The sequence below is a fragment of the Scomber japonicus genome, chromosome 9 (assembly GCF_027409825.1).
Source record: "Scomber japonicus isolate fScoJap1 chromosome 9, fScoJap1.pri, whole genome shotgun sequence".
Classification (NCBI taxonomy): domain Eukaryota; kingdom Metazoa; phylum Chordata; class Actinopteri; order Scombriformes; family Scombridae; genus Scomber; species Scomber japonicus.
The window spans coordinates 15,768,279-15,786,288 of record NC_070586.1 but is presented as its reverse complement, the minus strand read 5'-3'; the positions used below and the strand labels follow the sequence as shown (position 1 = coordinate 15,786,288).

General features: G+C 39.8%; 1 protein-coding gene across 1 annotated transcript; it reads left to right on the top strand.

Annotated features, from left to right (window-relative positions):
- adra2b (adrenoceptor alpha 2B) lies at positions 1 to 1,581 on the top strand. Its single transcript, XM_053325803.1, has one exon. It carries the CDS (start codon positions 1 to 3, stop codon positions 1,579 to 1,581), a length of 1,581 nt encoding a protein of 526 aa, XP_053181778.1.
- Positions 1,582 to 18,010: the final 16,429 nt, after the last annotated feature.

Below are 18,010 nucleotides of genomic sequence, written 5' to 3'. Positions count from 1 at the left end.
ATGGCCTCGGTTCCGGACAGCGGCTGCTCCATGGAGCTGAGCGACTGGAACAGCAGTGTGAGCAGCGGCGGAGCCTCCGTCCCCTGCAACCAGAGCGTCCTGAAGCTCCCTTATTCCCCTGAAGCTACGGCGGCCTTCGCCACTGCCATAACTTTGATGGTGCTCTTCACCATAGTGGGCAACATCATGGTCATCATCGCTGTCCTGACCAGCCGGTCACTCCGAGGTCCGCAGAATCTGTTCTTAGTGTCACTTGCTGCTGCAGACATTTTAGTGGCCACACTCATCATCCCCTTTTCTCTTGCCAATGAACTACTCGGCTACTGGTACTTCAAGTCTCTGTGGTGTGAGATCTACCTGGCGCTGGATGTGCTGTTCTGCACCTCCTCCATTGTGCACCTGTGCGCCATTTCACTGGACCGCTACCTGTCCATCTCCAGGGTTACTTATGGTCGACAGCGAACTCCCAGACGCATCAAAGCTGCTATTGTGGTGGTGTGGCTCATCTCTGCCATCATCTCCTTCCCTCCTCTGCTGTCCCTGAACAAAAGCGAGGGAGGGGAGTTGGGGACTGATAGGGGACCTCAGTGCCAACTGAATGATGAGCGCTGGTACATCCTTTACTCCACCATTGGCTCCTTCTTCGCCCCATGCCTCATTATGATCCTGGTCTACGTAAGAATCTACCAAATAGCCAAGCAGAGGACACGGTGCCCGCCTGGAGAACCCAGGAAGGATGGGGTCGGCTGTGCCACACCAAGTCAGCCTCCACGACATGTACAAGCCAATGGAAAGGAAGATGAAGAGAGTACACCACCTTCATCCAACAAAACCTCCAATGCCAGACCCCCAACCCTTGCCATCACCCCTTCTCCGTCATCAGGAGAGAATCAAACCACCCAGAATCCAACCTCTAATAATCTTCTGCAACCTCCATCCCCTTCTCCAGCCATGACCCCTGTCACAGCATCCCTTGATAACTCTCCCCATGGCCCCTCAACTCCCTCCTCTGTGTCTCAGTCTGCCCCTGCCAAGACTAAAGGGGCAGGGAAGAAGGGTAAACGGCAGGGAGGGAAAAAAGCTGACAATAACAATGGTGACAGCTCAAGCACAGATAGTGATATGGAGCACAGCCACGGAGGAGGCCGAGGCAGCACCAGCATGCCAGGGTCACCTGCAGGAGGGGGTATCCATTCCCCAGCCTCAGTCAAGCGCTACCGGGACATGATCGCCACTTCTAAGGGGGCTCGGCTGGTGCCAGGGAGAAAGTCAAAAACAGAGAACAACCCCGGGGCAGCGAGGCGTAAAGCGATGGTCAACAGAGAGAAACGTTTCACCTTTGTTTTGGCAGTGGTTATTGGTGTTTTTGTGGTCTGCTGGTTCCCGTTCTTCTTCTCCTACTCTCTACAGGCAGTGTGCCCAGATACCTGCACCATCCCTGATCCCCTCTTTACGTTTTTCTTCTGGATCGGTTACTGCAACTCCTCACTGAACCCAGTCATATACACCATCTTCAACAAAGACTTTAGAAAGGCTTTCAAAAAGATTCTGTGCAGAACCACTAAGGGTACTTTCTTTTAGCACACAGATCCAGTGTATAGGACATGGAAACAGAAGTTTGTCATTTCTGAAGCATAGAGGAAAAAAGCAATCATTTACATTTTTCATAAAGCTCAAAGGGCTGTTTTAAAAACATGTTGAACTGTGGAATTCCAGCATATAATTCAGAAGAGAGCCACTCTTAACAGCCACAGTGTGCGTAAATTGACAACTTGGACTGTGAAATTCCAGATTGCAGCTGATACACACATTAATCTTTACAGGGAGTGGGGTGAAAACAGGACATGGAGTAGAGGCAGAGAGAGAAAGAGAGAAACTGTAGACTATAAACTGCTTAGCATCTCAGTATTGCTGATAACATTCTGATTAATTTTATTTGAATTTATCTCCAGATCACATTAAATAAAAGAAACAGAGTGGTGCAGCATCACAGAAGAAAAGTACACATAGTAAAACATACTGGACTGAAAGAATGACTTCCAGAAAAACTGTTGGGAATTTACTCCTGACTAAGAATATAGACAGTTTAATATATAATATATACAGTTTTGTACTTAATTAAGGACTCCAGAACTATTGGAGAAAGAAAACAGGTAAACAGAAGGAAAAGTGACCTTAGATTCCTATGAGCCTAGGGCCTTTTATTTATCAATACAGAGCACAAGGAGCACACAAGGTTAGTGGTGATTTCTTACGTCTGCAGTCTTAATTTTGTCCAGCTGCAGGGCAAACATGTGTTCCTCGATTTTTATCTAAAAGCGCAACAACAAGAGAAGGTTTCTGAAGATTTAAAATGTGATAGCACAGACAGGGCCCCCTTTCAAACTGAACTCGAGGACTTTTATGTGGAAAGCCCTCATGTCAGACACCTTGCTCTTGGCTCCGGATGCGTCATCATGGACACTCAGGTTGTTTGTAATGGCACTGCAGCCTTTTCGGCTTTCATCTTTCACGAAATACAGAATAGCTGAGATGTGGTGTATTTTGGACTCAAAGAAATGAGCAGAAAAGAAAACTTGTGTTACTGAAATCTAACTTAAAGATTGTGTGATCCTCTCATCTGCTTAGCTTGCTGTTTTAACTGAACCTGGGCTGCCACATGTATGGACAGGACTGAGAAACCCTTCCAATGAACTGTCTCAGTTTTTGGACATTTGAGTAACAATTAAACTGTTTAAGCCTCTCAAAAGTGTTTGAGAGGTTATTTTCAGTTTCTCACAGGAGGTGCACCTGCTGAAGACTGAAAATACTCAGAATATTGTTATTTAATATGTGTGCATTCTTTTCAAGAAACCCTGCTTAATATATTGTATTAGCAGGTAGATATTTACATTGACTGTAAAGGACAGATGAACAATGCAATTATGGATGTGTAATGTTATCTCTAATTACGCCTACGTGGGTTATTCTGAGAGTCATTTAGCTGAGTCACTCTTTACCAATGCCTCTGGCACATCATTGCCTGCAGTGGACCTCTAACGTGTCACATTTGGTGTGTTGCTGAGAGGCAAGAAGATGAATAGTGCATTTATTTTTCTCACCAAGACACTGAGGTTCTTCAGTTTCCTTGACAAAAAAAAACAACAAAAAACAAAAAACATGTGTCTGTAACTGTGAACAGCACACAGGCTTATTGACTCAATGGGACAAGGGCTGTCAGCAGCAACACTTCAATTTACCAATTGTCTTATTCTGCTGACCTGTATGAGTGTGTGTGCACGTGTGTGCGCATGTGCTTGCGTGTGCATGTGTGCATGCGTGCGCGTGCGTGCATATGTGTGTGTGTGTGCGTGTGTGTGTGTGCATGTTGACTTTAATGTTTGTCTGTAGAAAGTGTTAGTGCCTCTTCTGGCTGCTATGTACTACAGATCTACTGTAATATCGATAAGAATAATAAGAAAAAAGACCAGATTTGCTGGTGCAGGCATCACTTTGCTGTCTGTCATGTGAGCGTTTCTACTTGACGGAGAGATAAGTAGTATATGGCAACGTCCGGAAAGTCTTATTGAACCGAAATTCAGTGTTTATCATATTGAGTACATGGCTTTTTAGTGATCACCCTCAAGGGACCAAAGAGCCTTAGGACACCAGCCTGACTCAATGATATCAGGCTCTATGTTGCTTTACTTAAGGATTACTTTCTATTTGGTGTATGTGACGGGAGGCAAAGATGGAAAAACTGTATTATTTATTTGAAACTATTTCGTGTTTTCTGTCTGTTACCTATTTATTGTTCAGTTACTGTGCTTTTTATTCTTAAAGTCAAGCAAAGTGGTACTGATCAAAGAGAGAGAACACTGTACAGATTTTTAATATGTTGAATAAGAGCATCATTGGTTTATACCATCAAGCTCTTGCTTTGTGAGATTGAGCTGTATTCAGGTTTGGGGGGATGTGTCTGTGTTGAATTGCAAGAACATGTACATTGAGTTATGTGCATAATGCAGAACCTACAATGCAATCATCATTGTTTCATCTAGTTATAGTATGGTAAGATGCTCAATCACAGATACAAGCACATTTATGGATGTACAATTTATCAAGCATACTGCAACAGGAAAATCTCTCTTCACCAATGCTACTGTTGTCAAACTTTTCCTGAAAATGTTATAGAACATGAAAATATCAATAGCCCCCTGTAGCCGGTTTCAGTTGGATGATTTGTAGGCGGCTTTGTGCAGGACATTAAGACTACAATCCATATCACACAGAGCTGCTTGGAGATTCAAACAAATGGTTCAGAGCAAGAGCTCTGTGCACTTATACAACTGTCCCCTTCCCTCATCTGAAATGGCTATTTTCCCTACAGAAATACAAACAGCTATAGCAATGGTGTGAGACTGCTGCTTTGTTTATTTTTTAAAAGTATTAATTATGGCTTAAAGGTGACAGATGCAGTAATCTGCCTCTAGATCACTACTCTTTCCCCTTGAAACCGCCTGAATTGTCTCTTTCCCTACTGTGTTTGGACCAAACTGCACGGTCTGAGCTTTACAGTCTTCTTATACCCCCCAAACCCCCTACCCTCCAATCCCCTCCCCATCTGTCATCATCCCTCTCCAGTTTGGAAATAAAGCTACTTGAAAAAGCATGAGTCATCCCCTGGTTCGTTTATTGCATATACTTTCACATGACACAACACCAGGGAGGTGGAAAAGAAATAAGAAAGGTAATTTCCAAGACGAAAATTACCACTATGTTGTTTCACAAATATTTTTTAACAGAATTGTGTTTTTTTCCAGTATAGGTTTGTAATCTAAAGCAATTTCAAGTCATCATAAAATAGCTCAAAATAGCAACCCACCCTCAGGAAATAGTCCATAACATTGTGGGCTGATGGCAGTTCAAGATGTCACTGGAAAATCTTGTATCACAGTGGGACATGAGAAGTAGGCCGCTACAGAAGCAGCATACTGCCAACAAACAGAGACAAGTCTATAAGGAATTAAAGCGTGGTGCCAAATATCACATATGCACACACACATATTGAATGTGTCATCCTGCACCAAGGGTCACATACTGTATTCAAGTCATGAAAAATACTGAATCCACACACAGATGCTGCCACACACACACACACACACACACACACACACACACACACACACACACACACACACACACACACACACACACACACACACACACACACACACACACACGCTTGTTGTGACAGCTTGTTATATTTGAGGTCAGCGGGTCTACGGTGAATTGTAATTGATTTATGCTGATGGGCAGTTTGGGGATTTCTCAGTGTCTCAACACAGAATCAAGCCTCTCTGTCCTGCTTTCTTTTCAAACATGCATTTCCACGAAAAGAAGATACACCACTGCAGTGAAGCCCCACCTTTATGTACTTAATTTCCATATTCATGGTTGTGGCGTTATTTGAGGTGCACGAAGAGGTGGACAGATAACTTATCACGGCCAAGCATGGGGAACAGTAAGGTGCATGTTTACAGTGTTGTATATTCATACAGACACAGTGTCCCTAAACTCCTTATTCTCTAGCCTCAGCTGGAATATAAAACAGGCCTGATCTGTGGCAGTAGACCCTCCGGAGAGAGGATAGAGAGAGCCCGACTAACATGACACACAACACACTCATTAGCTTCTTATTCACACAATATAGTAGCCCCCAGAAAGAAAAAAATGCACATACACATGCTATACAAGGCAAGGTATAGACACACTTGCGCACACACACACACACACACACACACACACACACACACACACACACACACACACACACACACACACACACACACACACACACACACACACACACACACACACACACACACAGAAATTACACACATTAACTTTCATTTAGAAATTTATGATGGATGTAGCATTCCACAGTACGAATATGTATGTGTTTAGAGGGCGTTCCAGTGCTGAGCGTTTTCCATTTCCAATCTCCTCCACATTATAACACCAGATAGATTTCTTCACTCTGTAATTTGACTGTTGAAAACACCCAAGAGGCAGGATGAAAAATGAGAGACAGAACAGGCAGGCTCTCTCCGCACTGAAGGTGGAGACATTAAAATGCACTTTCGCTTTGTGAAATCTGTGATAAAGACGTCATTTTTAGGGGGCACAGGCAATTATGATTAGAATCGCTTTAGGAGTCTGTGAGTGTTTAACAGAGTGGTACTCGATGTATATGTGTGTGTGGGTGTGTGTGGGTCTATGGTTTTGCACTTCTATCTTTAGGAGGAGCAAATTAAGCTTTAAACCATGGAGATGAGGGATTTCTGCAAAATGATGACACTTTCATACAACACTTGGTCAATGTTAAAGGTTAGGATTACAGTTAGGCATGTAGTTATTTATCAAGATCTCCATTGTTACCTTGGCAACAAATACACAATTGGCAAAAGGTTGCGTATACAATACATACAGTAAATAATACATCTTGAACATACCTGAGTGAATTCTCATTGCTGCCCTCACAAACCTGCCTTTAAAAATAATAATTTTTTCTAGTCCTTCATTACCTCTGCCTGTGGTGTTCTTAATTCAGTTTTATGCTTTTAAATGGAACCATTAATTTAGATATTTTTGGATATTTATATAATTTAACAATGTATTTATTACCAATTCCACATATCATTTTAAGCTTATATCATTTGATTGTTTTGGCTTTTAGATGAATAGACTTTTTCTTCCTCTTCGCTCATTTATAGCATTTGTGTTTGTTGACGTGGGTGGCGATTTAACATCAATCACTCCCAGTCTTTTCTGATAACGTACGCCAATGACGTTGTCATGCATTATATGCCCCTCAGCTGTAGCACAACATAATTAGAGGCAAATTCCTTTGAGCCAAGTGTAGAATTTGCAAGGAGGTAAAATCGTTTCCAAGTCACAATAAGTTTTTTGTCAGTACAGAACAGCTTTAAAATGTTTTTTATGAATACAGTAAATGCCTGATTATGGGTTTCTGCTCACACCGTTATATAAGAAGAAATTTACCCAGAACATTGGGTGATGAGCCGCTACATGCGGTTGCCTTTGCAGGGATATAAAAAGAATTGAATTAAACTGATTTGAATTCTAACCAATAATCCCAAAACAATAGAATTATGTCAAACAAAACATAGATTAAGGCATACAAAACATTAACTAGAACAAGTAAAAAGTAAAATATAAAATATCATTATGTTATTTAATATATATTAAATAATATATGAGATATGGAATTATGCCAGTGGGGTTTGACTCCTTACATAACTTTTTTCATTGCATTGGCTTTGGTTGGGGAAGTGTAATGTGACTTAACTTAAGTGTTAGAGAGAGTGTTATGACAGCCCTCACAAGCATAGAAGTGCCTACCTGTGTAGTTGGTTGTGTATTCAACCAAATTCTGCAAATTGAAGAAAGTTCACAAATGGACACACAAAAGATCTGTCAAAATAAGTGCCACACCATTTTCCTGGAGGAAGTGTGATGATTTTTAGAAAAATATTCTTGCCATCATTATTGAATTAGAAATGAGTCTCATTTCTGTTTTCCCTGTGGACACAATTACTCCCATGTTTTTCATGCAAATATACCCTGACGCATTATTGTGCCTTCTGGTGTTGGTAAAGACAAGAATCAAGAGGCAAAATTGTCACATTATTATCATGGGCAGCATCAGGCTCTGCTGTAATAACTCTATTAGTGCTATGTTTCTTAGAAAAATCGAAGCCTAGCCAGAACTCTGATGAGAATCCAAATCAGAAGTGAATCATCTGATTGAAAACTACACACACAAGCTATGAAACAACCATAAAATCTGGAGCTGACGTCTTGGCGGATCAACACGCAATAAAAGAGATGTCTTGTGCAGTTGTGTTAGACTTCCAAGCAAGGTTGCCAAATATGAAGAGGGGGGGAAAGACGGCTATGTCTTTATTTAGCCGGACCATCATGGAAAGGTTAGAAAGTTCATTTTGACACACAGACAGGCACGTACATGAGTGCACACGCATGCTCATGCTAAAGACAAACACAAACATACACAAGTCAGAGTACTCACACACACTCACACGCGCGCACACGCACACACACGCACACACACACACACACACACACACACACACACGTAGACACGCATACACCAAGTCCAAGCACACACAAAGAGAAACAAACTCTGTCCTAAAATAGAGAAACAGATGACTAACACTCAACTGCAAAAACACTGCAGAAACACATTTATCCTCATGAATGCCAGCACACACACACACGCACACACACACACACACACACACACACACACACACACACACACACACACACTGTACTTGTGTATGTAGAAGTACAGTATGTCAGTGTGTGTGTGCCTCTGTGTGTGTGCAGTCATGTGGGCACACACACACACATACAGTACATCGTCACAAATGGCAACAACCCAAAAGAATACCGATACGTTTTCGTATATGACACAACTCATTGGTTTTCTGACACAGTCTGTCATCTTTAGCTCAAGCATTAATTATGCTGTACTGTATAATTCATTCATTGATCCACAGTCATCAGTGCAGCATCAGTCTTACCTCAAAATCTTTTACCAAAATCTGTCTGAGGTGAGCTCTATGTGAGAAGTGATAAGATGATGAGACTGCAATAGAAAGGATGTTTGTTGACACAGAAACTGTGTGTGCGTATGTGTGTTTGTGTGTGCATATGTGTTTACTTCTGGCACAGGAAGGAGGACAGGATGTGCTATTTGGATGTGAAAGTGTCATGTCTTTTCTTAGCTTTACAGTAGTACAGTAGGCTAAGACATGGACACTGACATAACATGTAACACTTCATGGACAGCTTCCATCACAAACAAAGAAAAACAAAAGCAAAATGAAACTTAAAAAATCAATGATTCACGCTGTTGGGGGTGCCCACATGCTCAATGCCATTTTACATCAGTTTTTGTTAGATTTTTGCTGATATCGGCATTGTTTGCCTCCCCGCAGGTGTGTAATGTACCATATTGGTTCTATTGAACTCTGAAAGTGTTGTTCGATAACACTTCAGTCTGAAAATCACCTTCCATGGATGCCTACACTTCATAAAAAAAGTACTTACAACAAAAAAGCTGCATAAGCATGTTTTATAAAGTATTCAACGAGAACCTGCAAAATATGTCATCCTCTGTTTAAAAGTCTGTTTTCACAATTTTACAATGAGCTTCATCCAGTGTTTAAAGGAACAGTTCAATATTTTGGTAAATATGTTTAAGTTCTTTCTTGCCAAAAGTTAGAGTTACTGCTCTCCTTTTGATTCGTTAAAGGATATAGCTGGATATTTTCTATATATTTCTTCTATACCGTTAACAAATCTTTAAGAATGAAGCTGAAGTCATGAGACAGTTAGTCTGGCTCTGTCCAATTTAATCCTAGCAAAAAACTGAAAAACTAATTGAAAACAATGTGTAATTTTAACCCTTAGTAAAAAATAGAAATTGTTGCTTTTGCACTGTTTTATTTTGAGTGCTCTTCATACTGCTAAGAGAGTGGTATGAGAGTCGTATTGATCTTCTTATGTAACTCTCAGCTAGAAAGCAAACAAAGGTATTTCCCAAAACTTTAATAGCCTTTACTTTAACTAAAAACACATTGGTTTTGACTATTAATATGAAACACTAAGAGCTATTGTAACCCAACATATACAGAAGGATAGTCTTTTTTGAATTTTTTATTTTATTTTTTAAATAAGTAGAGCACAGCTCTCAAAAACATGTTTCTACAAATACAGTAACTGACCGATTGTGGGTTTCTGCTCATATCATTACATAAGAAGAAATTTAACCATAACATAATTTTATAAATGAGGACACTGACCTTAGTTTCCTCCCACAGTTTTTCCCCTCCACTTTGAAGCCCTAACTGTGGATGAGGGGCTCCATGTGACTAACAGGAGGAGAGCACCCAGCACTGCAAAGAGAAAGAGGCATTTATTTCTTATCACAGTCTCAACATTCAATCCTTGTTTAGGTTTTTGTATCAGTAATCTCTCTTAGGGGTTCAAAGCTTTCACAGTTTTTGTTTTTTAATATTAATATGTTTTTTAGTCCACTTTCAAAACCAAAAGTTGAGGCCAGCAGACAAAGATAGAACTGGATCTCTGTTAATACATCATAGGTTTTGCTTTGCTGCCTTGTCGATGATATTCAAAGGTCTCGGATGTTGTCTTCTCTCCTCAAAGCACTCAACCAGCACATACATTCATCTATTTTTTGTGTGGGTACTTTTGTGCTAACAGTCCTGAATATTATGTCATGACATTTCCAGTTATTTTGCATTCCCTGAAAGGATAATGACATGTAGGGAAAATGAAGTAGCTCCATTCTGCAGGCATTTATAGTAACACTCTATGTTAATGCCTGAATATTTCTGATATCTATCACTCCACAACATTTAGGTAGAAATATGTGAGTCTAACTAACAGGAGAGGAAACCCTTGTTCACAAGTTATCACAGATATTTAAGATAAAGATTTCCTGTGCCAAGTAGATAACACTCTGTAAACCTCTAGAAAAGGGTAACACGTGTTCCCATGCCAGTCATTTGGTAATGTCAAAAGTCAAATCCATTTTATGAGATGACGATGTGATTTTTGGATAAACACACTGCAGAGTGGTGATATCACCTTAGCGTGAACACAAAACCTGTGTTTAGGGTGCATTTCGCTTTTTAAAACAATGTATATATTTTAAGAGATCTAAAAGCATAACACTGGTACTCTTTTTCATGATGTATTGTAGAAGCTATGCAGAAGTGCCCATCACACTAGCAATTCGGTGGCATGCTAGGAACAAGTATATTCACTATCTAAAGTAATTCCACTCTTTAGGGACTGAATGACATTTGTATACTCCCAGATATAAGCTTGCTTCCAATCTAGTAGTCACTCTTTCTTTTATGGGGGGAGGGCAACAACACCAGCCATCCCTAGTTCATTGGTCATGCAATAATTAAGTTAATGAATCCCAAACAGCCTGTTTTATTAATGAAGGGTATTGGAAAACAAACAACCTTTAGTGAAACTGCTCTCAATTACCTTGATAGAATTAGCTTTGGGATACTTTCACACTGCAACCCTGCAAAACTCCCATACTGTACATTAATGCATGCATGCAACTGCAGGCCCAAGTGAACACTTTACCTAAGTGACAAACTTTGTCTATTTACACTTCTTTGCCACTTGAGGACAACAACACCAGACTGCATATTTCAGAAGTAGAGTTTCATGGCAGAGGAACCACAGCCAATACACAGCTTGGCACTTATATCCCCTGTCTGAGACAGACGAAAGTGTTTGTTTTTATGTGCATGTGTGTGTGCGCACATGCATGTGTGCACAAATGTTTCTATGTACAATCCTCTTGAGGACATTTCACACTTTTATTCCAGTAAAATAGATAAGGAGGGGGTGTTCAGTCCATGATTGTTGAAGCCAGATCTCCTCCTGTGGCTGTCATTTCGTGCCAGATGACAACACAAGCTAACTGTGTTATCATAAACAAGAGGAGAGCCATGAAAGCAGGAATGGGTGCTAATGATTGACAGCAGCCAAATTCTCTAGATTGCTCATCAAACATTGAGGCCACTGAGTAATGGAATGAACAATAATGAAAAATGACACAGGGCTAACACAACTTCGCATCAATTGGTGCTTACAGCTGGGTATCTCTTACACTATAGCTATCCATCTGTGTACATGTGGATCTGTATCACAGTCATACATGGGCATACACAGAACGCAGCCTTGTTACTAAGATGTCAGCCATGTACTTTTACTTACTTTTTCAAGTTAACATGAAGCAGTAGCAGACCAACAGACCAGTGAGCTCACTAATGCACAAGGACTCTGAAATCAGCTGAGGCTTTGTAAAAAAGAAAAAGAAAAGAAAAAAAGCATAAATTCGAAGAGTCTTCCTCTAATGCTTGACATAGCTGGAGACAATTCAGACATAGCCATAATGGTAGATTGCAGGAATAAGCCCCCGAGTCTGATAACTAGCTATTGAGGTGAATTTATGCACATATGTGAGCCTTGTAATGACGATGATGGCAATGTTTGTGCCAAAGTATATCTTTTTTATCTGAGGCAATTATCACATAACCCTGAAATGTCTTGGAAAGGCTCATGCTGTACCAGTCTGGCTCTAGTATGTTCATGTGCATGTACCTTCTGTGCAGTTTATGAGTGGGTGGATGCCTAATTATCTCAATATTCTGGATGAGTGAAAGTGCACTGAATACTTTATTGACATCATGTATAGGGCACAGATGAACACCCACATGCAATAGATACCAATTAAAGATATTCAAATTAAGTATGATGAGTCACGGTTGGTTGGCGATGTGTCTGCAATATGGAGATAGTTGAGAGACACAACACTCAACTTGTGAAATTTTCACACTTACAATAAATCTGTTATTAGGAAATACATCATTACTCATAGACATTCGAGTCTTGCTTTATCACTGTTCTGTTGTTGATGTTACTGTAAATCAGAAATTCCAAGCCTTGTAACAGGATTGTGTGTCATGGGGGACGCAATGGAGAGATGAGTGAATGTTGCAGTTTTTTAAAACCCCTCCCTGCCATCAGAGCCACTCCTCTCTTCATACCAAGCAAAGACTGGACAGAAGAGGAACAGAGTGGAAAACAGAGGGGATGAGCTAAGAGACCATGTGGATATGCTCGATGCTGGATATGTTTGCTGCACCACACACAGAAGAGGAATTCTGCCCTTGATGTAGTAGCCTGGTCATATTTGATGTAGCGCAAGCTTGCCACACAGTTCAGCCAATCACAGTTGCAGGCATACATCCCCAGTGCAAAATATGAATGGAATTTTCATCTTTCATCCAAAATGCCATCCTTGCTATATTTACCTGACAATTAACATGGAATATATACTAAGTGTATCTATTCAACACTTTTTCATGGACAAACATCTTACCTTAGCCTTCATAATGAATTAATTCTTGCCTCAAATGACTACATGCAATGTAAAAGGAGTTGCTGGTAATTACAAACCCACCTGAATCTGAAGGTTCTCCCAGCTCCCTCGAGGTTTTAGACTCCTCTGGCTAATTGTTTTGGTTATCTGGTCCACAAATTCTGTTATCATTAACCTTGCTTCCAGCTGTACAAAGCTGTTTTTTTGCAGTGCAAAAAAAGCCCTGAACTCACTGTACACAGCATCAAATAGTCTGATTCATCAATAGTAACAGTGACTGACTAGTGAATATAATGGACAATTTGGCAAAAGATCTAGCCTTATATTTCCTTCAGGAGTTAATTGAGACCAGAATAGAGCTAAAAGGAAAGTGAATATCGTACTTACATTTATCAAGTTTCCTGAAACACAACTAAAAATAAATGCTAATGTTACTCTGAGTCTACTTTATAAAGTGGTAACATGTCACTGACATGTTTCAACATTCCCTTAAGGGAAGTTGGCATTTTCAACTTCCCCTAAGGGAATATTAATTAATGCAGCAAACCTGAATGAAGACAAAAAAAAAATCCAATCTATCATGATCTGTCTTTATTTTCATTATGCTTTGATGCTTACATTAGGGTCATGTTTTGTTAATGACAATTTGTCAATGGTGAAATATGTGCGTTGTCCCAATGAAGCCTCCTGTTTTGAAAAGCTTTGAAAATGCAAACACTCCCGGGGGAAGAAACACCTGTTTCATTAACAAAAGGACACTTCAGGAGCTGCTCCTCTCATCTCCTCTGTATTGAGCCACAGAGGGATACCAACAGCAGATATCACAGAGAAAAACAGGAATGATTTGTGGACCTTTTGGGCTCACTCTGGTTATATTACTGATTAACGTACCTGCACTGAGATTGGGGAATTTATCAGTGAAATTATGTTAAATGAATATCAAATCCATCTATGTCTACTCAATACTCTTGTGCACCTACAATGAAGAAATTCTTCCCAAAGGAGTCTTAAAAATAAGTATCTTATTAAATGGGGCAAAGACAGATTTTAGATGCAGTGTGTGTTTGATATTGCATGCACAGTTAAGTGTGCACAGCTCCTCATTTTCCCATCTGTTTCAGTTGGCTCAGTAATTCACCGTAGAACAGCAGACACGATGCATCCTCTCAGAGAATCTTGAGGCTTGCCATTCAGTCAAGTTACAATCCAGTGCATTGTATTGGCAGCTAAATTTCCAGTACTTTGGTTCTGCATCATCTTGGCTCTATAGCATCTGTGCTTCTATATCTGAGATGAGACAATTGTCTGTTAATCTCTTATCTGTCTGGCACTATTTTTCTTTTAGCTTCTCTCCTTAGACAAGCCACATTTTATCTGCCAATAGGGCCAATAGGGCAGATAAAATGTAGCTTGGCTTGATGACTTGCCGTTTTTGAACCAACCAAATCAAATAGAGGGGAGTTGTAAGGGGACCTCATGGGGTTAAAAGTTAACATGAAACCTGAGAAAGACTACACTGAAATAAGACAAGTAGCGTACTGTCAAGCTGTACATTGTAAGAAAATGACAGATGATAAAAGGTATCAATAAGCATAATAAAACTGCATGATTTGACACACATAGTGCTCTGAATGCCAAAAGCTAATACTACAATTTAAAAAAAAAATATGGATAACAAAAACACAAATAGATGGTTAATTTACAACAATAAAAGTTGTTTCCAAATGCCACTTTTTATACAGATACGATAAACTACTGTATATAATAATACATTTTATGTATAGAGCACTTTTCAAAATCCAAGTTAAAAAGTGCTTCACAAGGCAACAAATACACAAATCATAAAATAACTATTTTCTAAAAGCTAGACCAAAATAAAAAAACAATTTGATGAAATATAAATTATAAATATACTTACAGTAAGGTTATAAAGTACTGTTTTGGCAGTTACTATGGGAGAAATTTAAGTTTTTCACAATTTTATGCTGACATGATACAAGACCCTACGGTGGCCGAGACCCGCCATAGCTGCAAATAAAAGTAACGCTGCAAACAAAAACAAACGCTGCTGCAAATAAAAAGAAACGCTGCTGCATATAAAAGAAACGCTGCAAATAAAAAGACACACCGCAGCAAACAAAAAAAAACGCTGCAAATAAAAACAAACGCCGCTGCAAATAAAAGAAACACCGCAGCAAAAAAAACAAACAAAACAAAACACCGCAGCATATAATAAAAAAAACGATGCAAATAAAAAAAGCCACAACTGAAGTGGATTACCGGGGACTGTTTTTGCCGAAACACCGGAAGAAGAAACAACAACAACAGGACTACGAATTGGAAAACGAACTAGAAAGTAAGTGAAAATGGTAGTGTTTAATGTCGCTACGTGTACTTTTTAATGTGTTATTTGGTCAGGCGATGTAGCCCCAGGTTTGAAGTTGAACTGGAGAATGCCGGTGTATTGTTAGCTTCGGCTGCAGACACTTAAAACACGCTGTTCCGCCTACGGGACGGGTCGGAGGTTGGGAGGTAGCCACAAGTCCTTCTGAATGTTTTAAACACCAATCCTTTATTCATGCCGTACATTGTTAGAAAGCATAGGTTGCCCTGATTCATTCAAGACCACTCACGAATTATATTGGTTGCTCACAGCCGTAATAGTATTAGCGATTGGCTCGGCTAGCCACTCAGCTAAAGTAAAAACAGCTATAATCTCTACATACCTTCAAAGTCTTCCCTTTATCCACAACGATCATCTTATGACTCAGGACTTTCTGTACAGCTCGCCAAGTATCCATTCTTGTGAAATATGAAATCAGTTTCCATAACGTCGAAATACTTTCCTCAATATGTCCATGTATTTAGTCCAACACGTAACGTAATAACACAAATAACAAACCATATGCGGTCCCTTTTACGTCTTTTCCTGACCTGCACGTACAAGCAACAACAACAACGACAGTAATAAGCTGCCGGAACTATGTAGCCGTCAGTTGTTTCCACTCTCGTTAGTGGTCTCCCCGTGTTAGCCGAAGCTAACAATACAACAAGTTCGTTTTCCAATTCGTAGTCCTGTTGTTGTTGTTGTTGTTTCTTCTTCCGGTGTTTCGGCAAAAACAGTCCCCGGTAATCCACTTCCGTTGTGACTTTTTTTATTTGCATCGTTTTTTTTAATTATATGCTGCGGTGTTTTTTTTTTTTTTTTTGCTGCGGTGTTTCTTTTATTTGCAGCGGCGTTTGTTTTTATTTGCAGCGTTTTTTTTGTTTGCTGCGGTGTGTCTTTTTATTTGCAGCGTTTCTTTTATATGCAGCAGCGTTTCTTTTTATTTGCAGCAGCGTTTGTTTTTGTTTGCAGCATTACTTTTATTTGCAGCTATGGCGGGTCTCGGCCACCGTAATACGTAAAGACCTGACACTGAAGGACTGCTGACGATTACATGCAAGATTTGTAAATATTTCTCTTTATTGGTTATATACAAATTTAATGATAATTGCCAACTGTCATTTTCCTTTTCCAAACACCAGGCTATCAAATTGACTGCAGAATTTTTTTTTTTACATGTTTCATATATATATATATATATTTGTTTATTTTGACTGGGCATCCAAGGTCAAGAAAAGACGAGAAATGTGTCACTTCCGGTCGCCATCTTAGTTTAGACTCGGAGTTGCCACTTAAAACTTTTCCTTTCATTTTGTGGCGGGGAGGCATATTTCACCAAAATGGACTGACTGTTCGACGAAGAAATATCTTCAAAACTGTAATAAGTGCTGTGAAACGAACTCCTGGATATTTGAAAGACTGCCAGAGACTCAGAAGAAACAGACTGCGTAAACACGTGAATTATCAAATGGCTGCTGAAAGATAGGACTAATTACAGCCTCCAGACGACCCACGGAATATTTCATGTTTGCCCAAACGTCAATGTTCTTGGTAAGTAAACGTGTTTGTCTTTTGTAACATTTAGGGTAAATTTCTCCATGGTGGTGGTGGTGTTAATTAACCGGGTCAAACATGCTAAAACCTGAGCTAGCTCCGTTTTTGGCTACTAAACATACTGCATGCATGTAAACTGTTTGTAAAAGGGCAAATCCCTTCCAAAAAATTATATATCATAGTTAAAATAATATTTGGCATGACTATGTGTTTATCTCCGCCTATGACCGACATACTTTGTGAGGCTGCTGGATTTGCAATATGCACAACAATCCTCATAGGACTGGGATTAGTCTGAACCATTGGTAGTTCAAACCATGTGGCCCAACCACTAATCTGCTTTGATAAATTGGAATGTAGTGGGAGCTGTCCACTGATTGCATGGCTAGTTTAAAAACATTTGCTATTCACTATGGATTATGATCAGTCAGACATATTTTATACACAATTTAAAAATGGTTTTATTATGTTATTAGTGTCTTTCATTTATTGCTAAGTATCATCTAAACTGGTCAAATCTAGAGGCTGCTGGCCATGCAAACACATAGCAATATACATGACTGCACAGTTCACAGTGACAAGGCAGGTTAAGTCACTTTTCTGACAGGTGAATACTCAGCAGACACTTTCACTTGCTTCACTTTGCATTCACAGGTCACCTCATGTTTTCTTGGTGTCAACATGTTAGCACTCTTTGTAACAAAACACTACACACAAGTTACATCCGCTTTGAGTAATGTTTAGTACTTTCTGTAAATTGCAGCTGTATGCCAGCATTTTGGTCCTGCAAACACAGGTCAGTCTCATGGTGGCCATAAAATAAAACCTTAGTGCTTTTCAGAAGATGTATTAATTCCAGTTCTTGTCTGCTTTGCAGTATTTATACTTGTTGGTTATATAGAGGAGAACTGATCATGCTTACCTCGCTGCCTGTTGCTGACAGACATGGTTAGTGTTTCTACTATAATTCTTTGTTTCTCACCCTCCAGTGAGTACTGAGGTCCATTTGTGTGTAGGGCAGCACTTTGTTAGGTTGAAATGCTGTG

What these genes read in the sequence shown, in the direction of transcription:
- adra2b (XM_053325803.1), top strand. Translation starts at nt 1, where the DNA reads ATGGCCTCGGTTCCGGACAGCGGCTGCTCCATGGAGCTGAGCGACTGG.